This window comes from Symphodus melops (assembly GCF_947650265.1).
Source record: "Symphodus melops genome assembly, chromosome: 13".
NCBI classification, from domain to species: Eukaryota; Metazoa; Chordata; class Actinopteri; order Labriformes; family Labridae; genus Symphodus; species Symphodus melops.
In genome coordinates this window covers 11,775,386-11,802,309 of record NC_136703.1, presented here as the reverse complement: position 1 = coordinate 11,802,309, position 26,924 = coordinate 11,775,386, and the positions used below count along the sequence as shown (strand labels likewise).

General features: G+C 41.6%; 1 protein-coding gene across 5 annotated transcripts in view; it reads left to right on the top strand.

Moving 5' to 3' along the window:
* The window catches only part of casz1 (castor zinc finger 1), a 74,302-nt gene that overhangs the window by 28,355 nt on the left and 19,023 nt on the right, over window positions 1–26,924 (top strand). For 3 of the 5 annotated variants that reach the window (XM_079359602.1, XM_079359601.1, XM_079359599.1), the window contains exons 2-5: window positions 13,557–14,108; window positions 19,136–20,036; window positions 22,337–22,402; window positions 25,025–25,115. In XM_079359602.1, coding sequence (XP_079215728.1) covers window positions 13,557–14,108; window positions 19,136–20,036; window positions 22,337–22,402; window positions 25,025–25,115 — 1,610 coding nt within the window. Of the gene's footprint in view, window positions 1–13,556; window positions 14,109–19,135; window positions 20,037–22,336; window positions 22,403–25,024; window positions 25,122–26,924 lie in introns of all 5 variants that reach the window. The other 2 variants (XM_079359600.1, XM_079359598.1) reach the window with 1 other exon arrangement.

Here is a 26,924-nt window from a genome sequence, read left to right as displayed (position 1 = left end):
TTTTTGTCATTTGTTCACAGCATTGTGAACAAACAACTTTTATGGTACTGTAAAATGTTTAGGTTCTTTACTCTTTCAAGTTCTGTATTTGTTTCTTCACTACACTAAATTTACATGACTATATCAGTTAAATTAAATGATTAGTGAAACGACAACCACTTTATCAAATATGATATATTAATATTCATTTTTTTAAAGCGTTTTTAAAAAGCTATTCCAATAGTTAAGAAAGTTATTTAGATTAATCTCTAAGTCAAGCTCTCACTGAAGTTTGACTCATCTCAAACAGAAATAAAAAATCTAATGCTAAATCATAATCGTCATTAGTCATAAATCTAAAAAGTCATATAAATTAGGATCAGTTTTGGGTTTTTTTGGATTGAATTCCTCTTGCTAATTCCTCTATACTTTTTAAGTAGAGATTTTTTTTAAATTGATTTTTCCTCCTGATAAAGAATGTATACATTTGGGTTAGAAACCAGATCACGTACTCCAACACTAATTATAGTTCAGTTTACTTTAAAGGGTCTTGTTTTTATATATGTGGAGCAATTTTCCAAAAAAGCAGCACAAGCAAACTTTTTTCGACTGTTTAGTCGAATTTGATGAAAAAGGAAATGGAATAAAAAATATGATAAAAGACACCTCTTAACAGGCTAAAAGAAAAGATTTCAAATCTCCTTTCCCTAATGTCTCTTACAGATGTGTTCGGATATGATATGATAAGTAATTCACAGTATCAGTCAAGACTGATTTGGCTGTTTAGATTCTGATATTGTGATGGAGTAATTTGTCTTCAGAGGGATTTTCCACTCTGCTGATGTAAACAGTGTTTGTTTAAAAAAGGCTAAAGAGTCTTTTTCTCCCTTTTATAGGCTTTCTTTCTCCGAGGAATAATCCTCCTCTTGTAGAATTAGATTTTCTCCTTTTGATTAAATAAATACAGTGTCTGTGAATATAAACACAGATTTAAATGCGGCCCTGTGGGGTTCTGTGGCTCAAACAGCCTCCTGCTTCAGTCTGGGCCTGATTTTTCTTGTCGAGGCCCAACAGAAGAAAAAGAAAAAAAGAAAAAGAAGAAAAGGAAGACGAGGCAGAAGTTGGCTGGCTCAAACTTGGCGCTTGCTGTTTATTTGTTTTTATAACAAATGGAACCAGCTTCCTGAGTGAAAGGTGAAGTCAGAATTGAATTTGGCTTGCGTTGCCGTGGCGATCTGGCAACCGCTCCTGTGTCCCATAGGACTGCTCTGGTTGCTGTGTGCCGGGCGCGTGTGTTTGTTATTCAACTGATGTGAATGTGTGCTGCTGCTGCTGGTGGGAGCGTTTGTGTGTGTGTGCATACACGTGTGTGTGTGTGTGTGTGAGTGAGTTTTTTAGTGGTGGGTGGTGGTAGCAGCATTCACTAGAGAGACATTTTACTAAGCAGACATTTCCCCCTCTGTTTTCACTCTGACCTGGTAGGAGATTGATGACTGAATTGTGGAGTACATGTTAACAGTAACTGGTGATTTATGAAGATACTTAGGGTAAGTGAGGCCGCACAGGCTGGAGGGGAAGAAAAAGATATAGCCTTTTAAGTTAATGCAAAAATATAGCCTTTTTAAGCAATAATTGTTATTACCACTGCAGGGTTTGGAGAGAAGTCAGAGTTAGAGTTGAATGTGCTCAAATGGCAAAGTAAAGCTTTCTGTTTTCTATTTGCCTTGTTTCTTCCTGAACTGTTTAAGCATGACAAGTTTTTTTTGTAAAGGAGCAAAATACTTAAAGATGATGAGAAACATCAGTTCATTTTGTTTACAGATATGATGAAACTTTTAGAACGCTTTATCTGAATATTTGAATTGAAAATATATATATATATTTTCAGGGTAAACCTTGGTGGAAAACTTTCTTGGATGAACCCTTGCACTGCAACAAGTGCTCTGTGTGTATTGGCAGACCCTCTTAGCCAAAGATCCCACAGAAAATCCACATGCAATTTTAGAAGAATCAGACTCTTTCCCTTTCCTTGGCTCATGGGCTCCTCTGATATTATGCACATGGAGATCCTCCTCTCTATTCAAATATGAAATTCAATCCACTTGGATGTGATCTATAGCGTTTTTAAAGAATAAAGCAATTTTGGGGAATACGGAATATCGCTTCCTCTGGAAGAAGGATGGCTTTCATTTTTTTTTTCAAGGCACCTCTTAGACTGAGTGAAATGTTTCCCCTGTTCGCTCAGGGACGACTTTATTTCTTACCAGGGATTTAACACTCACTCAGTCCCCTCATAAATACAGCGTCCCTCAGCCCTTCGCTAGCTATAACTCATGCTCTAACTCTCTAGCTAACTAAACTCATATAGCAGAGCCAACACTTGTTTGTCTTTTACCTCAGCCCGTTCTCTCCCGTTCTTCCTCTCTATCTCTTTTCCTTCTCTCAGCTGATTTATACGTGACAGAATCTCCTCTGACTACCGTCTCACCAGGCTCCTGCACTGATCTGCTTGGCCCACTCATGGAGTGGGTTTTGGAAGAAATGTGCATTTGAATATGAGCCAGCCTAATCTCCTTGAGGCTATTTAGAGTGAGCCTAATGCTCCAAGAATGAGCGAGAACAGCGATGGAGAAAATGCAGACGTCCCTCTTGGCGTGTCGCAACACAACTCAGGTCTCCAAAGAACGAGGGAAGTCTTTGATTAGCTGATGAAAATCTCTCTGTAAGGCAAATGATGTAAATTTGTGCTTTCAAGAGACCTGTTGAAGCTCTCAGTCTCATGTAGCAAAGTCTTTGTGTTTGATTTCTTTTTGTCCACCTACCCGTAGAAAGTTTACCTTTTAGCATGTCATCCCAATGGTACAATAAATATCAGACATACAGCAGCTGGTGAACTTTGAAACCATTTTACTTTCAGCAGATGAAAGAGCTCAGGTGGGGTAATACAGTACAGTGGAAGCCTTTACTGATCTGGTGCCGATTGGCATTTTGGGAGGAGACAGTCTTTCTGGCGCGGTTCCCGTATTGGTTGTTAACAGCCTGCTGGTACCTTCTGTTCCCTCAACTCAAGCATCTGAAGACCCTCTGAAGTCAAATTCGCCCATTTTGATGTCTCATGGCAGCACCCGCCGTTATGTTGTATTTGGGTTTGGGAAAAAAAAAAAAAAAAAAGGGTCCCACTCTGAGGAATTACCCTCGGCAATCATTGGTATCAGATTGGGGGTGGAGGGTAGCTTTTTTCTTCGCCCGTTCTCCCAGCTCTCCTTGGTGTCCTTCCTTTCTTTTTGATCTCTTCATCAAATCTTCCCCGGTTTTCATGAGTGACGTTTACCCGAGAGCGGCATGGGAAATGGTCGGCTGAAGAAGACGTTTGAGAAAATACGCCTGAGCAAGCTATCACCTTTGATAAAGCCATAGTTCCAGTGGGAGAAGAAGAAGAAAGCCAAAGACTTTGAGCGTTGTTGGTAATGAAAAATGCCACGCAAAGAGGGAGCATCGCTCTGATCACAGCCTGTTAAACCAACAATGTATAGTACAACAGATACTCCAGTGATACATCAAGCATTTCTCTGTTGTTGTACCACAACAAGTGTTTGACCCAGAGGACTGATCTGAATCTGGGGTACCACACTGTGCCTTTATTGCACATCAGCTGGGCACCAAATAATCTCATAATAAAACCCTCTCGCATACACAGTGGGTCATACCAGTGCTGCCATCAACATTGGCACACCTTCAACGTTCTCACCAGTTGGCAGAAGGCTCGCGAGGCACTTGATAACGCTACCAAAAAAAAAAAAAGAGAAGAAAAAGAATGGAGAAATGGGGGGTAGTTGGAATCACAGAGAGCAAGAAATGTTAGCTTTACTAATTACTACCTCTACAGAGAAGCAGTGGAGAGGACAGTGGGCGCACGAAGGAGGCCCTGTATGCAGATAATGAAGGGGTATCATTGTTGCTCTGACAGTGTTAATCTTAGAGTGCTTCACAGTGTGTGTATCTCTGTCTGAATGTGCGTGTGCTCCACTTGTATATGCAGTGAGGCCCAGTGACTCCCACCCTGCTTGTGAGACCATCCAGCCCGCCTGACACCTGAGTTTGTCCCCCCCGTGTTAAAAGTTGTCTCCTCTTGTATCTTCTTGCAGATAGTCCCTGAGACACACAGCCTCTCTCTCTTCTTCCTCAAAAAATGCTCTGAGATCACCTATCAGCGCCTGTGACTTGTCATCTTAATGAAGGAGGGAGAAAGGAAAGGAGGGAAGTGGAAAAGGGGAAGAGCAGTCTAACTTTCTTTGTGACGGCTTTTTCTTTTCTTTTTTCCCCTCCTTCCATTTGAAGTTGTGAGACACTCATTTAAGCCTCATTGCACACCAACACTCAACACAAGAGAAAGTGTTATGAATATGTATCATCACAGCATATGGCTGCAGTAGCACTGGGACTAGGTGTGTCCAGAAGGGTAGAGTGCTGCCGATGCATTATTCTTCATTCAAATTACCACAGTAAGAATGCAGCGGGGGAGCTGTGAGGTTTTTCACCGCCCTTATTGACGACGCCGGAGAAGAACCTGGATCACGGGGAACAGCAGGAACGGAAGAGCAGTGATGAGCACAGTAGTGGGCCAGCTGAGTTTCCTTGATTTAGTAGATTTTTTCGGCAGGTTCAAACCTGGCACTCGCTGACACGAGCGTGATTAAAAGTGATATTTCTGACACATTAGGATGCGCACGGGAAGTAACCTCCTCTAAAGCGTTCATTATTAGATGCATGACAGACCTGAATATTTATAAAATAGGTTTTAATAATTAATAGCAGCAATCTGCTCCCGTAATTCATCAGATTTGCACTTCAACAGAGTATCCGTTTTCACTTTAAAATAATAATAAGGGGAATATTAATGTTGGAGAAATGTAAAACGGGCAGCTGGATACAGTGCAAATAGGCGAGCACTCCATGCTCACTTCTGAGGCTTTCCTTTAACCTGCCACTTTGCAAATAAAATTACATTTTAAGCCGTCAACACTGCGCCGTTCTTAAACCTTCAGTTGTTTGTGTGTGACAATTTAGTGAGTGGCTTCTGACAAACGTGGCAGGCCATGAAGATGAAGATGCAGGAAACAAGGCGAGTTTAGTGTTGAATGCAAAAGTAGTCGCTGTGGTTTTATCAAAAGCAAATTTATTTGTTTGAGTCAACTAAGCAGCACTTCCTTTTGTACACTGAGACCCAAAATAGACCTTCTTTTTTTTCCTGTAAAGCAGCTTTGCCTGTTTCATCGTTTCAGTCTTTTTTTTTTCTTTTTTTTTTTTGTTCTCTCTTATAGTGAGTGATGTTTTATCACACCTTCAAATTCAGTCACGGCACATTCCTCCCACCATTGAACTCCCAGAAACAAGAATGTTCCTGTTTTAGGTGAAAACTGCCACGTTTAATTCCGCCTCCACTTCACATTGAACTTTTCAGTCAAGCGCACTGTTTTGGTGCTGTTATTGGCGCAGTGTGGTGTGTTTATTCTCACTGCGGATCGTTTTTCTTTTTTTTTCCTGAGTGCGTAGGAATGTCAGCGAATGTATTAGACAGTTTGTGTGACATGACCTTCAGCCGCTTGTCAGAGACGAGCAGAAGAAGAGGGCAGATCACAATGTCCCGCTTTCTACAAGCAAATAACTACAACGTACACTTTTCTCTCAACACAGCACATTTCCTTTGCTTATTTTCACAATTTTCACGGCAAACATGGTCATACAAACACTTTAAATTGCTGCTGTCACTTTCATCCTGCTCATCAGAAAAGTAAAACTGAAGTTGTTTAAGCAGAGACACAGCCACAGGGTGTCAAAATGCAAATCCCAAGTGCAGGAAGACTCAGTCTCTTCACTTCCTCACTTAGCCCTACATAGAAAGAATATGTTTTGATCAAAATTTAATTGTGCTTCACGAGAAGAATACATTGAACTTTGAAAGTGTTGAATTTCAATTTGAGTGTGAAAAGCTTCAGATTTGTGTTGATTCAAGGATCATTTTTTTTTGGACAGGTAAAAAACCTGCCCAGGATGACATTTTAAGCAGCACCTGTGGTTCATTGTACCGCATGTAAAGTCCAAAAGAGGTAAATTCTGTGAGGCAGAGCAAATGTTTTAATGGCAGCCAGGGATCGATGTTGTCAGCACAGGCATCTTGTCTGGAAATACATGCTTCTTCTTTTTTTTTTTCTTTTTTTTTTGGGTAAATGTCGCCTCCTTTCTTTCTTGTCGAAGGAAAGTGAGAGGCGAAAAGGAGCAAAGGCTGAAGGGGGAAGGAGGTCAACAAGATCGGATGCAAACATTCCAAACTGGGCCAAATTTAACTTGCACTCACAGGCTCCTCGATCTGAAAAATAAATTCTAAACGTAACCTTGGAAATCAATTAAGAGGTCCCAGAGTGCTTGAGAAAAAAAGAAGGGAAAGGTCCACCCATCTTTTTCCTCTACCCCCCCTCCCTTTCCCACATGTCTTTTCCTCTCCTCCACTTAACAGGGACTTGGATCTGCCCATCAGAACACCGCCTTGTGTGAGGAGGCTTTGTCAGCAGGGGCTTTATTTAATTTTTTTTTTCACGGCAGAGTGTCGTATATGCTGTCAAAATGTCTTAAGAGTCTTATTAAAGAAATGCCACAGCTCATTTCCTTGTAATGCAATTCATATGCTGCTGAATGGGGGCATGTCTAAAGATCTAAACAGCGTTGCTTTTTAGGCTTCACATTAGGGGTTATCTGTGAGGGCTTGTCATTGATTGACATTATCTGGCCTGACAGGGCCTCATATCAAGGTTAACCTCATGGACAACAGTACCACAGTGCCACGGACACACATACACATATACACACCATATCACCCACACTCGTAGTCAAATAAGGCACGCCCTCCTCCACTTCCTGTTGAGAGGGGTGCCGCGTATGTGTGCCGGCTTCATCTGTGTGTGTTTAAGCCAGGTGGAGATTTCCTGACTTAATTGATAACTAATGGAGCGGCGTGTGCTGAGTTTACCCTGGAGGATTGACACTGTGTGTGTTTGTGTGTAAGTGTACTGTACGTGTGTGTATGTGTCCCATGGAGAGATAGAGGGGGTAGGTGTTGGTAACAGGATGGGGATGACTTACTCAGCAGTGTAGCTCCGGATTCTGGTGAATAAAATATGGCCCCGAAGATAATGACATGGATTGACACACACCAGTCTGGCTGCTCCTGACCTCTTGGACGAGCAGGCCATTCACTCCACCATGGAAGAAAGTGTGTGACCAATTCACTCTGCTATGGAAGAAAGTGTGTGATCGTCACTTAGATGAGCCGCAATACACACAAACACACACTCACACACACATCTCCCCGTCTTCCTTCCAACAAGCCACAACGGCGAAGAGAGATCCCCGTGACCAAAATACAACTGAAGCAGTTAATCTGTACAGATATTAGCTCAAGGGCCCTTGAGAGGCGCACCGCTGAGCCCCTTCTCCACTGTACTACCCACTGCCTTACTGCTGAACCAAACGCAGCAACCATGAGGGAGGGACACGGGGTCGTCTGCTCATTTACCATGGCTGTTGGCTTATCGAATTGCACTCCTGGTGTCTTGAAAGTGAACATGGGAGATGAGCTTCAAAACAAAGCTGCTGGAATAAATTTCCCTTGTTCAGTGTGCGGAGGCACGGAGGGGCTGAGTGTGATTGTCTATTTTTCAGAGCAAAGTTTGAGCCTCCCGCAACACTTGCAAAGTTAAGACGTCATCTGGTGCCAGCTGCGAGTCCAGATTTGATGTACAATTTTAACAAGATGGCCTTGTGTCCCATGAATTACCCTAAGCAGCAAACTCAATGAAAGTTGGCTGTTTTGGTGCGTGGCTGTCAGAATGGCTCTTGTCACTCATGTCAGATTGTTTTTCCTCTCTCCCTTAGACCATTTTAGGCAGCTTGTCCTCCGTTCTGGAAAACACCATAATTACCCTGTTTGTGATGAAGCCCGAGGGCGTATTTGTCCTTAGATTTCAACTTTCCTGCCTGATTGCCCTCAGGTTCAGCGTCTTTCCTCTTCCGTCCGCACTTGAAATATATATTGTTTTCTTCAGCCATTGTCCTGTGCAGTCAGTGTGTGTGTGTGTGTGTTACTGGGGCCCGTCTGTGTCTGCCTTTGTCCTGCAGCGTCTTCTTTGTGTTTAGCGGCGGGGTGACGGGAGCGTAGCCCTTGGCTGAGGGCTTGTGTTTGATAACAGCCTGTGGACTGAGCTGAAGTGTTATAGTCCAAACAGGTCCTTCAAGGTCGGCACCCCCTGAAAGACAGTGCACAACGTGCAAGGTCACATTCTGCACTAAAAGCAATAAGTGCTTTATTGATAGAAAAAAAAAAACAAGCAGGCAGATGTGCAACCAACTGATTATTAATAAAATACATTTGTGAGAGTGACAGAGAGAGACAGGGGAGAGAGGGGAGGGGGCTGAGGGAGAGGAGAAAGCGAAGCTGACTTTTTGTCCGTGTGTTTTTGAACTGTATGTTTGCTTTCGCATGCATGTCTGTAGAGTACATTTCACAGCTTAACATTGGTCTGGTAGTGGAACCTTAAAGATAAATCAGAAATCCTGTGGTTCAAATAACAAAATTGGACAAAGCGTATATACTTGGCCGTTTCCAAGCAGTAAAGTCTATGTCTTTATGCCTGAATTATATTCTATCACTGCCTTTCTGGATCTATAAAGTACAGTGTGAAAGTGCTGTTTGAAAACTCACTTCTCCTGTTTTGATAGTCATTATCTCATCAGTAAAATTCATTAGACAACAGTCACTGTCGGTTCCTTTTTCCATTGAGTCACATTGTGAACAATGTGCCTTTTGTACTGCACCTAGTGCTATTATCTTTTTATGAAAATAAGGGCATTGGACTTTCGTCATCTTTTATGTGCCTTTATCGTGCCTTCTCTCGTGCTCTCTTTACCTCTTGTTCTCTCTCTTTTCCAACCTGGCAAACCTGCCAAGTGAGTAAAGCCCAAAAGTGGATCACTTAGTGGCAGATTTAGATTTGAGGTGGGGAGTGCTTAGTCCCAGGCACAGCAAAACTAGTTTCTTTGGTAGGACTCTTAGGAACAAGGGGGTTGGGAGAGTTCCATATGCTGTTCCACCCCCTTCACCTCAGTGATCATCTCCCTCGTCTCCCTCCACCTGTGCATACCCGCTTAAAAAGCCCCCTTTTTAAATTCCTTCTCTACATAAACTTCTCCACAGTTGTGCACACCCCTAAACCCCCATCTATCAACTAGTTGGCAATGGCATTGTTTTTAATCATCAGAACCTCAAAATTATTATTATCGCTTCTGATGCGGCAATTAAAACTTCAGGTCAGAGGCACAACGAGCGGTGATCAGCAGCCGAGCTGAGAAGTTTTAATTAGACGATCAGAACCATTAATGCACAAAAAAAAGGTGTGCGCTGGGAAATTAACGGGAACGTCTTAATCAGGGTTAGCGACTCCGAAGAGGAGTCAAGTGAACAGAGAGCAAAAAACAAATCATTTCCGCACCACTGGGACAAAACTCAATTAAATATGCATGCGGAAAAATGGAAATTTCTCGGCATCGGCAGCACCGACTGTTGGAAAACTATGGCAAAATCTCACTGCGGGGTCGACGACCTGCTTATTGTTATTCTTGTGTAATAAAAATGAGAGAGGGGCCAGATGCTGGGGTCTGGGTGTCGTGCCGTAGTTGTCCATCAGTGGCTTTCCGCTTGACTTCCTTGCGGCTGCTGCAGCCTCTCTTCCGTGCAGGGGGAGAGCGAGAGAGAGAGAGAGGAAAAAGAGAGAATAGAAAAACATTCTCATCCTGCAAGCCGTAAATTTACAAAAATAAAAACATGTTAATTTCAAGTGTGTCCGTGTATGTTTGCCTGCGTGGCTCAGTGATTTCCGTGAAACACGCACGCACACACACTCTCTCACATATACACCTCCCTTGAGAGCGAGAGACACAAAAGGTTCACTGAGCTACACACAGGGAGCTGCAGCCTTGTCGATTAATCTGCCAGAGGTTCATAAAGTTATAACCAGGCTTTTTTCGAGAGCTAAAGGGACTCTGTGTTGCATATTGTAAAATAATCCTGAGCTGAACAGACATCTCCCAGACCCTGTTTGTATTAATTAACTCCTGATATTGCGGGGGGCTTGTCCCTGTGTCAGTCATGTAGGAACTCTGCAGGAATCTACAACAAGCCTGGTACCTGTGTTTGATTAGGTGAAGACATAAGCCTCAGTTTGAACAGGTAATATCCACCTCTTATTGATGGACCTCTCTTCCTCGCTTGCTCCATACAAACTGAATGCACTGCAGGGAGTTGGTGTATTTATAGTGGAACTCCGTACTTGAATTTACCACAAAGCCACATTTTTCCAATTTCACTTTTTATCTTTCATCAGATAACGACAACAAACCTTTTAGACACAAGCATTCTGGTCTTGTTTGTTAAGAAGAAGTAAATTCACTGCCATCGTTAACTTCTTCATTCTTTACCCGAAGCCGCCTTGATTGCAGTCTGTGCACGTTCACGCAAATAATGCACTTCCAACAGCGTTATTAGGATTTGAAACACCACTTGATTGGGCATGATATCATTCTGGCACACAAACAGAGACTCTGCATCAAAACCCAACAAGACCTGTGGGGCTTTTGAGCTGTGAGAGAGAAGGTTTGTAAGAGGGGGGGCCAGACCTGAGCAAGAGCTGTGTTATCCAGGGCGAAGAAGAAACAGGGACAGAAAAAGACTTTGATGCACTTATTTTTGACTGAAGATGAAAAAGAACTTGACCTTGTGAAAACGTATTCAAAATAGTTTCTCGACTTTTTCCTTTAGTTTTGGCCTTATACAGACACTAAATGGCACTCCTTTGTGGTCCTGCACTGTTTCCAGTAAAAATAATGTCACAGCTAACATAAGCAGTTGGAAAAATTAGTTTCAGCTGTTGTGTTCAAATTCAAACCTGTCTATTTTTCTTCCAACTCCTAGTGCTTACTGAGGTGTCTCCTCCTTGACAATTAGCACACCAGGCTAAAACAGACTGTAAATAATGTCCAATGCGTGTGACAGTGTTGTTTTTCTCTCTGAAATTCATTAATAAGGCAGAATGCTAACTGGACTCTCAGAGAGGTGGGGGGAGTTAGTCCCAGAGGGAAAAGTTGTTCTTTCATGTAGGTCCCAACAGATTTTATCTCATTGTACGCTATCATGCACACAAACGACTTGAGGTAAACAGCTTACTGTTACCATAGCAATCCCTATTGTAAGCAATGGCAAAAAAAAAAACTGCTGTGGACAGAAACCCTCAGCATAAATAATAGTTTAGACAGCTTCCATAAACTGCTGAACCGTAGAATGTTCCTCCTTGCGGGACACTCACACTATTTTATTAGTTTTAAAGCACATGTTACCTTTGACATGTAAAACTCATTTTAGGTTAAGGTGTTAATTATGTTATAGGCAGACCACCATTTGTGCTCCTTTTTCGTCCACAGAAAAACGTGCATAAATACTCACTAATGGAAAGAAACAACTGTATAGAGGTCATTTCCTACAAGGAGCTTGAGATTTCAATGCAAAGGAAATTGGTAGTTAAAGCATGAAATACTGAGCACAGTAAACAGAAAAATTACCTCCACTGCAACACCCAAATGACCTCAGTCTTCCTTTGTGGAGTATTTCTGAAAGAACGGGAAAAAAAAACACAACTAGAAAATTTATGTCTTCCACTTCCTAATAGTTTTTCCAGCTGATTCCTTTTTTTTTCTTTTTAAAATTGCTGTCCTCTTAAAGGTGACCCTTTGACCTCCGCCTGCAATTGTCTAACACCAAATTGTACAGTAATGTCCCACTGATATACGGCCCACTAAAAACGACATAATTCCTTAAGTCATTGTTTCAGAGGGGAAGTCTGCAATGTAAATACAGTAACTGAGAAAGCATGTGTGGGGAGCACGGGGTGCATTGTGTGCCGGGTTGATCTGTAAACTCCTTCAAATTGTATATCCTCTAATGATCCCACAGCTTTGCAAAAGAAAATGAAAACAGGATTTTATGTTGCACTGATGTGATTTACATAATGCTTGCAATGGCTCACACATGATTGTGCAGGGCTTTATGACTGGCGAATAATGAGGAGCCTTGTTCTCATTGTTATAGAGAGTGAATCGAGTCTTTAAGATAGAAGTCAGTTTCCTCTGATAACTCTACCCCCCCGATATGTGTCCATTGCACTGTATAGTGTAGTATCTTAACCACAGTGTGAATTCAGTACAACTTCAAACAAGAAGAATGATATCCGCTGTAGCATGCTGTTTAACTGTTTTCACAGAGCCTAGCTGGCAAAAACAGGCTGCTCAATAAAAACAGAATAAACTGTTTTTACTGTTCTTTAAAAAAAAACCTGTGTTAGTCACAGTTACGTCCTTGCTTTTTTTTTAAAAGTTATTTACAACTTGATAAGGATCTGGCTTTGATTTTGAGTCAGCAAACTGCCGTTGGAAGGTGAACTTTGGTGGCTCTGGAAATAAAGTGAAAGGTACTAGTGTGCAGTTTCTGCCCTAAAAAGGCAGCTCTGGATATGGAATGCCACAGGCAGCTGTTCCTGCCTCATCAGAGGACATGCTATAAAGATAGCCTCACTTGTGTTCAAATAATGCCACCCATTCCTGCCCCAAAGCACACTCTATCATGGCCTATTGTTCAGAGATGTCGCACTTGGGGGGTTGGCGCGGGGGGGCACTGCGCAGTATGGCTTGTTAAGCAAAGATATGTAAATCAAGGTAACTACAAAAACGTGTTTGATATAGTCATGCTGCTGTCTTGGCTGGATCAACAGTAAACTACAGCCAATAAAGAAAGAGCTTGTATACATGGCTATTATTTTTCTTTTAATAAAGTCAAAGCAGCTGCCTGTACCGAACCTGTTATTGAGTCTAATCCCACTGAACAGCCAACATGAGAACACAGCTCCAAAAAGCCTAAAAGTGCAAAGCATTTTCAGTCCACGTTTTGACAGCTTTAATGCTCTGCAGCCCCCCACTCAGTGGCAGGACACAGCCTCCTTAGGTGAGAGTGAAGATAACATTTCACAGTGTCTCTATAGTGCTGTCATGTGAAGGATTATGTAGCCGTGTATTTGCTGCTTGTAGTACCGTAGGGGGTCTGATACCTATCAGCCTATGATTTCAGCTGCCTGCACATTTTTTTCCTCCTTTTTTTTCCATGGCTGTGTTAAACTGAGCTGACCGAAGAGGTGTGACTTAGAAAGATATGTACAGTATCTCTGTGTGTCCTTCCAGTCTTGTGCTGTTATTGTTAAGTGCCTTTGGATGTTATAAATAGTATCAGTCACTTGTGTTCGATGCTGTTTTTCCATTGTGAGGAAAGTTACTGACACGTAAAAGCTGGTTCCACCTTAGTTTTGGGAAAACCCCCCAAAAAAACGTACTTAGAAAAAGTAATTTGTTAATGTGTTATATTTATTCAGCGTAACAAAGCCATCTGTGACACTTAATAACTTTCATCTTTTTTTTGTTTCCAACAGCTGAAAGGAGTTTATGCACTGAAACGACCTCAGGAAAATCCAAGATGGCCGCCAAAAGAAAAGGTGGCCTAAAACTTAATGCTATCTGTGCCAAGCTGAGCCGCCAGGTGGTGTTCGACAGCAGCTCCCAGAATGCAGAGGGAGACCAGAGTGTAGCAGAAAACAGTGAGCGTGGCAGTTCCCTCTACGATGACAATGAGACCAACTTCCCCGAGAGCCTGAACCTAAATCAGAGCCTAGAGGAGGACCAGAAGAGACGCGAGGCCATCGAGAAGTGGGTCAACGGCGAGTATGGCGATGAGCCACCAGCTCCTGAGGATGAACAGGAGCATGAACTCAAAGTCAGCAATGATGAAGACGGCCCTCCTGAAGGTGTGTACATGGTCCAGCCTAAAGGCTGTAGTGATGACGAAGAGGAGGCCGAGCCCACAGCAGGGTCTCATGACGGCAGTTTCCATAATGACAAAGAACCTGAAGACAAGCCTCCAAAAGATGTTACCTACATGCAGCCGAGCGAGGCCCAGAGTCGCCAAGCACCTTTCTCCTCTCCAGGTATAATTACACTTTCTATCCCTTAAATCAGCCGTCAATGCAACACTCGTACTTTTTGGCTGACCTTTTGACTTTTTCTTGAAAAAAATGCTACCTTTGAACTTGAAAATATTCCCCTCCATAGAGTTAAGGGTAAAGACTCAGAGGATGGGTGACATTGCCACATCCACATTAGATTAAGTGGTCCCATTATTGGAAATACATGCTCTAGAGTTACATTAGGAATAGCTGGTGACAATATTACTCTGAAGACAGATTCAACTGGCCGGCCCGGGGTAGGGGTGGGGGGGAACAGGAACCTAACTGTGTGTGTGGTTTACTCTTCAAGAAATTCATAAATGGAGAAGGCTTACAACATGAGGCCACCCTCCCAGCAGCTGTGGGCCAAAAGCACATGGCAGGACCAGTCTAAGCTTCACATTACACCCAGGATTACATATTGAGTCTTTGATTTTCCTTAAGCTCACTAAACTTAGCCTCTGCTTCAAGCTCCTCTATTTCATGGTGTTGTAGTCGGCCATGAAGAAGTTCTGTTTTTTTAAAACTGCTAAGAGATCAGATTAAATCCAAAATAGGGAAGTTCAATTGCAATGCCATATCACGCTTCATCGTGTTATCTTCTCACAAACAACAACATCATAAATGGCTCATAATAACCTTTATTTAATTATGACATGGTCTGTATGATTCACTGATTATTAAAAACACATAAAGTGAGCAGACGTTCAACAGTCATTTTAAAGAAGTAAAGTTTGAGTGAACAGCACAAACAATCTTTTTAAATAATACCGTTTACAGTTACATGCTTTGTGACCCTTTAAAACCAGATGCATTCTCTCTGTAGGGAAGATTGGCCTTTATATAACAAAAGTTAAAAACAGAGCTATTAAAAAAAACAACACAGCTCGGTTGTATGAATAGATAAAAAACCTTTTCCCAGAGACCTCGAGAGAAAAAAAAAAACAGCAATTTGCAGTTGAGACCGGTTGTTGCGGTAGAAAAACAAGTTTTGTTTTGAGCTTGCTCACATCAGTTTAACTGTTTTCTGGTCTTTCATCTAGGTTTAGGCATCTACCTCAGTGTCATGTACACATGCTCTTTTTGTCTTCATTTCTTTTTGTTTTTTAACCAACTGCACAGCAGTAGCTCTGGCCACACAGAATTGGGGGCAGGGGCTTCTCAGAAAATGAAGCAGGTTTCACTTCAGAAGCAAATGAAAAAAAGTCTTTGTGGTTTTAATTAGTCATTTTGTGTTTATTTCACGGCCACGAAAAAGCCTGTCTGTAAATATGTATTACTGTTGCGTAGCAGGCCTACACCTTTTCTTCCACCGGCTCCCTCTCTACTTTACATCTCACAACAAAGCTTGTGTTTGAAGACTGTGGAGAGAGCACACTGCATCAGTTGCAAATCTTGTCTTAAGAGTGTGTCTTTTTTTTTCAGACTCGCTCTTTGTTGATTGTAACTAGGGCATCTATATTGCCATGTTTCTGCTCAGCACACAATTAAAACATTTTCCCCCTCTCGCTCTCTCTCTATCGCTCTCTCACCACTGTCTTTCAAAAGCTGATGCGGAGTGCACGTAATTATGCATATAAACATAGTGGCTTAATTATCTCTCACAACATCAGTGACAATGTAATTAACAAACATTGCAAGATCAATGAGAGAAACTGCGACCTTCAAAACATTTAACTCCTCACATCGAGGCATCGTGCGGATTTCCTATCAGTGCAAAACCCCAGAATACTTTTCCTAGATAATTTAGATGTCGCATTAGAGCCCTCATAAGCAAGTCAATGGAATAACCAATGAATAAAAATTATGAAAGCAATGACAGAGATGCTCATAGCGATGGATCAAACAGGCTTGACCATGACTTCCATTTGCAATTCTGGGTTCACTGTAAAAGGTTATTGTTCATTTCAAGTAGTTTCAAAGCCCTCTCTATTTACTGCCTGTTAATTAACTAAGCAAATAGAGAGGAAGTTTGAAGCTCCGTACAGTTTTGTGTATGTCAAATCAGTCCAAACAAATTCACATAATGTCACTTATTCACAGTCACTCATTATCAGGACACCACTGTCCATTCAAACAAAACACACTTAAACTAATTCACTGACATTCACACAAATTGCTTTTTTAAAACTCTATTTAAATTATTGTTCCATATAAAATAATCCCTCTATTCAAAACTTCCTCTAAAGGAAAGTAATTGAAAACCCTGCATGTTATTAAAACATTCTTAACCAAATGGTTTAAAATTGTGTATGTCTGGCTCACAACTGACACCCTGTGCAGGGTATCCAGCTCCAGATTAGTCCATATATAGCCTCTAGAATGCACCTTTATCATCAGCAACACCTCTCCCTCTCAGTCCTGTGTGCAGTGCACAGAAGCTGTGCCACTCTGAGGGCCATGTTTGGTCAGCCTAAAGGAGATAGAATACCCTTCTGTTGTCATATCTGGGAGGGTAAATGTTGCCTAATTGCCTCAAATATAGACAAGGCATGTCTGCATTGTGTTCTAAGATTTGCTTGCTGCGTCAGTATAGGGGACCCTTCTAAGTGTCACCGAAGAAGGGTGCAGAGGAAAACGCCTGGTGGGTTAAAAAAAAAAAAAAGGAATGAATTATGCAAATACAAAGAAAAAAATGTTTAATTTCATTTCATTTTATCCTTTAATGCCATGCATAGTGGAATCAGTAGTTAGACTGATCTTGCCTAAACCCGTACATAGTAACTGCCTACATAGTTTCACATGACTTTGTTAAGAAGCAGCCAGATATTTAAGTGGAAAAGTCCTTTATATGCTCCCTAAGAAAGGTCATCTCACAATACTTTAATCAAGCATTGATAGCACCTCACGTGGCTCAAGTACCTCACAAAAGTTCCTTATTATTATTATTATTTATTTTTATTTTATTTTATTTGGGGGGGGATGGTGGGGGAGTGGTGTTGGCAGGGTGGGGGGCTCTGCCCTAACTTTAGAGCTGTATAATATACCATGACCTGAGATGGCCTCATAAATACAGTAGCTGTAAAAATCCTAGCAACCGCTCAAGTTATCAGAACCTATAGGACATGAAAGGAATGTTTAACTAAATTTAATTTTAAAGTATATGTTCAAGGGAATTCTGTGTTCTGTTGTCTAATAAATCTAACAGGTTAGGGAAAAACGTAAATACAGTATTACATTTAATGACACTGTAAGACTGGTGTTTATACTACTGTCACTCTGGGGTTTTGGAAGATGTGAAATAAAATAGATTTGATTAAAGAATCATCTAATTACATGTGAATGTTTCCTCTCAAACACCTGATCTATTTCTCTTAAACTTTTCATGCCTTTTCAATCTATCAGATCCTCTTTCAAACTGATCCACAGGGCAGAGGAGCAACCCCATCACAGTGAATGGAAATTTAGGTATTATTTTACATGCTGTGAAGGAGATGTGGACAGCAGGGCACAGCGACAGATTTAGCAATAACTGAGACATTTGAGCCACTTGCAAAAATATTTTTGGATTCGTTTCCCCTATGGTTGGTGGTATTACTTCTCACAAGCTCATCTGTTGATTGGTGCTGAAAAGGCAATAAAACAAATAGTAAATAGGTTTTGGACTCTGGTCCAATAACTGTGCCAAAAAGAAGTTAAAAAGGACAGAGTTTTACATTACCCAGGTAAATGATTATCTGGCACAGAACTTGCGACATGTGTGCTGGTATACTGCCAAACGTTCAAACTAAGACTACTACGGCTCTTTTTGGAATTGAGTTGGAGTAACAGGTTGCCTCTGGCTCTTCCCTCTTTCTTTTTTTCTGTTTTTCTCACACACCCTGTAATGTCTTCATTCTTTTCACTGTCCTCTACGCTATGCAGAACTTTGCCCCTCCACTGCTTTTCAGGCCAAACTATTTTTTCCTTTTTCCCCACTCTTTGACCTCTTGCACTAACCTGGATGAAAGTTAATGGGCCAGAATTAATCTCCACATAATGCAATTAAACTATACATTGACTATATTTCGTCCATGTCCTTGGGGAAGTTGTCCAATTTAATGGACTCTTAAAATGAAAGTGATGTTTCAGTTCACAAATGTGCAAAGAGAGAAGGAAACAATTTGTTCTCGTCACTCTTGAAGGTGACAATTATCATTTTATTTTACAGTACCTCATTCAAAGCTCTCTTGGGCATTTAATAATTGCTCTTAACATACCAACATTTTCAGGATAGGTAAAGTAAGATAAGATATAATTGATTTATTTTTTAAATTGTTTAACAGAAGTCTATATCTAAATGTATATGTATTTGTTATATACACTTGGTAAATGCATGTTCCCTTTATTTAGTTTGGTACAGTCTCCTGCAAAGTCTGCAGGATTGACTACTTGTGCAACCAAAACAGGAAGAGCACTGCCTCATACCGCCCGCTTGTAGACACAAAAATGCACAGACATGTACAGATGTTGTCGTAGCTTGCAGTGCAGAATCACTTTTCCTGTTGATAAATTTACTTGAGTTCTGAAATAACGCAGGCGACAGCCTCACATCAATCATAAACAACAACACTCATAGTCAAGAAAAATATAAATATAGATTTTAGCTTTCTTCAGTTTTTCACAACTTTTCACAATGTTTAATTTGAAGGGAAAAAAATTAAAGCTAATATTCTCAACTTGTAAAAGAGGCCTACTTAAACATTTATAACTCATGGTATTAAAGCCAAAACACATGGACAAAGTGCTAAATATAAACTGTGGACTTGAAGTGCAACAGAGTAAGATTTCTTTTGTGAGAACATCTGTACATTTCGGAAAGTCGAGCGTTTTGTTGACTTTTCAAATGAAATGATTTTCAATGTCTTGAAACATGATTTCAATATTTAAGGATGGAAAGGCTTAATTACTATCGTAACTATGAGAGACACGTCTAATACTTAACAGCTTTAAAAAGGGAACCCTGCAACTAATCATAACAATCGTGTTTGAATACTGAAAGGAGCTCACTTTTCTCTTTCTCTGTACAGGAGAAGCATCTGCCCTGCGAGACTATGCAGCCAACACCATGAATGAATTTTTGGGAATGTTCGGTTATGATGACCAGCAGGTAAGGGATGAGCTGACCAAGAAGATCAGCTTTGAAAAACTCAAAGCCGCTACCTCAGACCCCTCATCCCTCAGCAGTGAGGAGGCCTCACGGCGCGCCCGCTTCTCCAAGTACGAAGAGTACATACGAAAGCTGAAAGCCGGTGAGACCCTACCCTGGCCCATGCACGCTTCCCCACCCAAACCAGACGACCTCAACGCAAAACTGGCTCAAGATAAGAGTGCTACTATGCTCCAGACCCCTGGATGCCTCCCAGGGGCCGAGGCACAGATCTACCCTTCAAGCCTGGACCACAAACAGCCAGGAGGACCTCAGCTGGGCACCTCTCAGCCAACAAATCCCTCTCACATTCAGAACTTGGCATCCCGAGCCTCAAAGTATGACTTCTTCATTCAGAAGCTGAAGATGGGTGAGAGTCTACAGCAGCAGAACGGTAATGCTTACAAACGACCCTCCAAGTACGACTTGGAGAATGTCAAATTCCTGCACCTCTTCAAGCCTGGTGAGGGCAACCCTGACATGGGTGGTGCCATCGCCTTTAAAACTGGCAAAGTGGGCCGTCCTTCGAAGTATGACATCAGAACAATTCAGAAGCTGATGCCGGGTACGCCAGAGGCCTCACTGATGCCCAATGTCCTAGCAACAGCACCCGGAAACCCAGGAGCTCCTGGAATTCCAACTGTAGGTGCAGGTGGGGCCAGCATCGCCCCGGGGCTCAGTATGGACCAGACAGGACACATAAGCTTCAACGCCTCTGACTACCTGAAGTCCAGCTTTTCCAAGACTGACTCCATTACCACAGGCACTGTGTCCTCTGTGAAGTAAGTCTGTTCAAACAGCACATGACCCCAGAAAATACTCAAGTTGCATAAATCTCTATACTTCTTTGTTGTTTTTTTTGTCTTCATCAAAACATACATAGAAATGAATCATTAGGATTTGTTGTGGTATAAAAAGCCTATAACCTGAAGATGTTCAAAAAAGGAAATTGTGTACATTTTTAGGCAGGTCTCTTAATGTGACATCATCATCCAGAGAGTCTATGCCAATGTTTTAAGAGTAGGAAATCTGTTCCTTCTGTCACATTTGATACATATGATGAATTGTTTAGTGAAAAAAGGGATTTTGGTTTTACTGAAAGCAGATAAAAGTGATGCAAAATGGTTGAAGCCAAATTTGCATGGCCGTTAGAAAAACTGTAGGAGTGAGTAAAACGTTTCATCTTCTTAATTTAAGTATGGCAGATTAAAAAAAATCATTAACACTATACATCTTTTACTTTCTTTTTATGAACTTATTTTTGGACTATATTCCTTTTATCGTTAGAACAGCTAAAGATAAACACAAAATGTTGGGAAGAGAGAGTGGGGGTTGACTTACAGCAAAAGGCCAAGGTCGGATTCCATGGCGAGCACACTCTAACCACTGAGCTAAACCCGTGCTCCAGCACTGTAAATCTGAACATTGTGAGGCACCAACAAAAGACAACTTACTCCTTTGCCATGACTAAACTTTCCTCTAAATCTGTTGTAGATGATGAGGTATTTCCCCCAAACAAAATCAAGTTTGGGGAAAAACATAACATAATCTTTCCTACTGATAAATGTAATGTAATATACACTGTGTGCTTACTGACACTGATGTTGTGTGATACAATGTAAAATTAGTTTGCCCCCAAAAATGCACATCTCCTATGCGTCAGTTAATAAATAACACAACTTGTCATTAAATTTCCAAATTAAAGTTTATGAGTGCATAGAAAAGAGCCCTAGTTCCAGTGGAACACCTTGGAGCTAATGTGAGACTCACATACACTTAACTGCTACTGTGAGTCAGTTAGCTTAACGCAAAGGTAATTGCTACCTCTACAGCAGCCAACAGGAATGTAGTGTGAAATAGCGCATAGCGCCCAATAGATCCAGGACATGATGAGTTGCGAAGGCACATGAAGTGTTTACTCGCTGTAGCACTCCGTGGAGACTGATTTAGCACAGTCATCGCAAAGTGACTGACTTCTTTCGTTTGGCTAGGGTGTAACAACTCTCCCTTTAATTACTTTGGAGCCATGACTAACCTCCCGGCAAGTCACAGGGGCCGACTCTACACTGCCTGACGAGTGCACTTTAAAGGAAGCAAACGAGGGGTTTGGGGAACTAGCCTACAGTCTTGTGCACTACCAGTAGGAAACAGCTCCCCGAGTATGTTTGATTGGTTTTGACCTTGTCTCTAGTTAGTCAAGACCTATCAAAGACACTATTCAAGAGCCCTCAGGCACATCTCCCTCAGGTTTTGCCCTTTGTCAGGTTTGGGCTCAGGGAAGCCCAAAGCTTGGCTAACTGACCCAGTCTGGTGCTTGTATACAGGAATGAGAGCTGGTCCAAGGGAGAGTATCTGGCCACGTTCCCTCCCCTCTGGGCCAGATTAACCCCAGGTCATCCCCCTGTGTGAAGCTGCTCATATCAAGCAAAAGGCCTTTTTTTTTAAAAAAATAAGAGGAAGCAGAACCAATACTGTCATTGTACAGGAAGTACTGTTATCAGCCTCATGAAGGGAATTACATCATATGTGGAAAAAAAGCACATGGGTCCTTTAGTATTCCCCGGTTAGGTGATAAATTCTCCTTGATTTCCTTTTTGAGTTGAATTTGATGGTGTAAATAGTGGTACATTGATTAGCTTGATCCAGATGCATTTGAAGCGACAATGTTGTCTTACCTCTTTTATTGTAATAGGTCCAGACTAATTGGAGACAACTTGACATCAGTGTTAGGAGCCAAGGCCCTTAGAGGGTTTCAGAAAGGGCCTTTTCAGAGCTTTTTCTTTCACATCCCCATTATCCAGTTTTGCATATGAGCACTCACCAAAATACCCCATAAAAGATTAATGTCCCTTTGCTCCTGCATTTTGCCTTTCATCGGGAGACTATGCATCAAAGTGTGCGCCTTCCATCCCTGATTCATAGAGCACATGAAAACGCTGTTATGCTGCAAGAAAATGTATATTGATAGTCCAAAGTTTGGGAGCGGCTTGTAAGTAAATATTGTGTCAGTTTGTTTTTATTAACAACAGGCAGCCCAACCTCACCATTAATCCTGTCTCTTTTGTATTTGCTGTTGCATTAGGAATGGCCTGCCACCAGATAAACCCCCAAGCGACGACATCAACCTCTACCAGAAATATATTGCCAGGTATGCAAATCCCTCAGTGAGCTGCATGGATGAAAATATACCTAAAACAGAGATGAGCCTTTTTCCAATCCACCCATGGTGTGTTATAATGATTTAGATCTTAGACTGGTCCGAGAGTGTTCAATCTATGTGCAGTAAATTGATTAAGAAAAAGACTTCCTCTTATGTTAAGTAGAAAGATGAAAGGTAATGAAAGTGAAATGGTAAGATGGTTTCTTACTGTAACAGGTTGAACAGAAAGCTTAGGGTGTGTATAGCATTAAAACATTGAAGAGAAAATAATACTGAGTCTGTAGCTGTGACTGACACAGAGACGGTAGGAGCTCAGGACGGGCTCCTCTTGAGCTCTGTTCTTTATTGTTGAACACAACAGGAGCTGAGTGATCTAAAAAGACAGTAATTCACACCAACAGAGAAAAATACGTCAAGCCAGGGAGGTATCTTCTGTTTCAATGGACACAGAACAATGTCGCCCATTCTGGCTTCATTTTGAGCAGACACTATAAAGGTGATTATCACTTGTTTGTTTATTCCATTTAAAAAGAGAGAAAAACAGCATTTGAAAAGCCAAAGTGGCTTTGGCGTTAATGATTACTTCTCCAAGCCATAACATGAAGGGCACAAATCAAAGCCTTGGCACTGACAGACACTCACACATACACACACGCGTCCTCTTCTGCACACACATACACACACACACACACACACACACACGCACACACACACAAAACCCCTTCCTTGGACTGATTACATTTTGCAAGAAGATTTAATTAAGGAATTTTTAATGAGGCTTCTGCTGGCACTGCCAAGAACTGTTTTGATATTTGCGCTGCATAATGCATAAAATTTGTCTAAACATCTCGGCAGTTGATGCACGGGGAGGCTGCAGATAAGCCCAGATACAGTTTCAATTTCCGTGTTAGGGTTGGGAAAAAAGAGAGAACGGATAGAAGAGGAGGGAGGAAAAAATGGAAAAGGAGGGCTCATAAAAAGGGCAAATGTAGCACTAAGAGGAGGCAGAAGCAGAGGAGGGTCCTCTTTTGAGCTGGGGCTAATGAATGCACACTAATGCTAAAATCCAGTGTTGTAAACGTGTACGTACCCATCTTTGTGAAAAGAGGGAAAAGTTCATCTCCTCACCATACGACAGTTTGATGTTTTAAAGAGCTTCCCTCATAGTGTTTAGCTGCAGTTTCACTCTTTAAATGCTTTCATGCACTCACTATTGCCTCTGCACTTTGATCTGTGTATCTCCATTGTAACTGGAGATGCTCTGCAATCTCTGTATCGTGGCGATATTAATATTTAATCTGCTGCTGAATAGCAGCGGCCCATTAGGCCCCCTGACGCGGCAAGTGGGAATTGTCCAGAGGCAAAGTGATACAACTGGGCAATGAGCAGAGGGGTGGGCCATAGTCTCAGGGGAACAGAGGGGCTTTGTGTGTACCTAAGTGTAAATGTGTATACATATGAGAAGGAAGGGTTTAGAAATCATCAATGTCCATATGTTGGCTTTATTGTGTGCACACAAGGTTCGACTACTTTCCTAAAAGAGCTATCAAAACTTCCACACAAAAAATAACAAACCCTCTACCAGCACACCATTTTCTCGACACACACACACACACACATACACTCACACAGCCAACTTAAAAAGAGTAGTGGATAGGCCGTTCAATTAGCTTAATGAACTCAGCAAAGTGATCTGTAAATGCAGCTCTGGGATAATCCTAACAAGGAAAAAACGAAAGAGAGATGGAAAAAATATTACTCAGCCCCCTTTTCCCCCTCTCCTCTGCACAAGCAGATGGAGCTCTTGGCAGCAGCAGTGCAAATGTTTATTTGTGTGTTTTCACTGGTAATTGGAGGATTTTAACAGTCATCATTGTCAGACTTATAATCACCTCCATAAAAGTGGCTGAACTGTAGCAAGCGATAAGATTGTTTTTTTTTGTTTGTTTGTTTTTTTTTTGAGAGAGAGCTAGACTAAAATCTTTTTTTTTTAAATTCCAGATAAGAGTGAAGAGGTTTGTGGTGAAAAGCAGACAAAGCTGTGCTCACATCTCGTGATACCTGACCCTTTTCCTAACAGAGAATATAAAACTGTGGTTAACCTGAAAGAACTGTGCATTGATTTGACAAGGGTTTTCACAGCATTTACTGTAGAAACAAAGTAGTCATTGGGTTCCTGATGCTTGAGTGGGTGTGTGTATGCGTGTCAAGGGAAAGGGTTTCAGTGTAATAAGTGTCTCTTACGGCTGCTTTGGAAATAAATGGAGCTAATTTGGCTGAAATTGGTGTGACAGACGGGTAAATTGTTGCAGCAGTGTGGAAAGCAGAAGCCAGTTTGAAGGCGTTACTTTGAAGGAGATACGAGCATAATGCCTTTGAAAACTCCTTCACCTTTTTTATTTGTGCGGTTCCTGATATTTCAAATAATTTTCTTCACTAATTATTCTTGATTTGCTGCTGATTACTTTTGAGTCACACCGTTGTCTGTCTTGAAGTGGCGTTATCACTCACCTTCATCCCTGCGACTGTTCTTTGTGCGATAAGCTCTCAAAGTGCTCTCAGCTCAAAATGTGTAACTGTTGAAATGTCCCCTGTAACTTTGTTTTTCAGGTTCTCTGGGAGTCAACACTGTGGACATGTGCACTGTGCGTACCAGTACAGAGAGCATTACCACTGCATGGACCCTGAGTGTAACTACCAGGTGAGCGTGAGTACATTATCAATTTTTTGAGCTTCTCCAAAATACACATCTAAGATTTGTTGTCCATTCCCTGCAAACTTTGGTCCAAGCAAAGTGCCTCACAGATCAGATTCTGAGAGAATGAGAACAATAGAAAAGTCATTGTGTTTCATGTGGCATCCTTTCCAAGTATTCCTTACTGATGAAGTTCAACTGTATTTCCCACAAATAAACCAATCCAGGACTAACAATGTTAACAGACATAAAATAACTTTACTGCAGGACATGACAAAAGGGCATATGGTGTTTTTAGGACAGACACACGGGATAATATGTTTTCTTTTCATTAGCAGTCCCACCCAGCCAAAGTCTACGAGCATGAAAACTTTGTTTGCCATAAAAGGCTGTGTGTGTTTACATTAGCAGCGTTTGCAGGCGTCTTCCAGGCACAGTTGTTCTTTGATGGTTGGCCTTTAATCACAAGGGTTAATTGTAAATATGTTTGAAATATGGCTCTTTTTTATCTATGTGCAGACATAGACATAGACATCTGCCACTGACTGGGGGCCTGCCTTTAATCCCCTTTCACGTTATTAATCTTGTCCTGGTCCCAGGAGTTGTCATGTGTGGCACAGGAAGGAGAAAAAACACAGAGCAGATCATAACACAGGCCTTGTGTTTGCTGTAGCATATGGCCTGAGAGAGTTAGACAAACACGGGAAGATTTGTCAAAGACGTCAAAAATCCATGCACAGCTCGAGCTGTGTGTGCTTTTCTTCCTTTCTCAACAATTTTCTGAATTAAGCCATCTTCAGCTGTAATCTCCCCTGTCTGCTCCCGATCAAGAGAGATTACAGCTCGATAAATATTGTTTATCTGGTGAAAAGCATTACAGATCCAAGCTTTTGTTTTTCTGCATGAATCCCACTTCACAGTCTGATGAGACACAGTCTTGGAGGAATACAAAGGAAAATCATTTCATGTCATTATTTAGAGTATTAGTTCAGGTTATCATCGCAATTTCCACGGTCAGGTCTTCACTCCTCTGTTGCTTTTGCGTTGCGCGGAAACACAGATATGCTTTGGGGCCAGCTCTCTCTGGGATGTCAATAACCTGAAAAAAACAAGCAGGCAGTGATGAGCAGCCCCTTTCGAAGCGATAACTCATGAAATGTTACATGACACACTCTCCTGGAATATTATCCCACTGCCAGCCTCCGGGCGATTGGCTGAGTCTTAACATTCTCCTTTCATGGGCTTGTACATGAGGGAGAGTGTGCATCTTGCCACACTAGTGGGAATCCTAAAATAAATGTAGCAAGTGGCTCCCAACCTTCATCACCACTCAACTGAAAATGAGATCTTTTTCCCAGTCAGCTCTCTCCATAGCCTATTTTGGATGGCTTGATGGATCGAATGTACCATGACCGCGGTTCAACTTCTCTTCCGGTCATCAGTATCCACTAGATACCACAAAGCATAAAAACCCCAGAACTAAGCTCTGGACATTTCTGGAAAATTAATTCAAAATGTGATGAACCCAACGCACACATCTATTAGATTAAAAAGAAAAATCCTTAAGATGTGTTGTCTTCTACAAGAGTCGCACATCTTCAAAATATGCAGTGGGAAACAGGCCAATAACAAAAGACGAACAGCTGTGTGAGATCTTTTTACTTGTGTGCGAGTGGAGCACATGACACAAAGCAATTACCCTACTTTGTACAGCAATTAGTTGCTTTTTGGAATAGTTCTTTCTGATGTTTTTCCCTCAACTGGAGATAAATATGGATTGAAGACAGAACTGTCTCATTGATCCGCTCTTCTTCT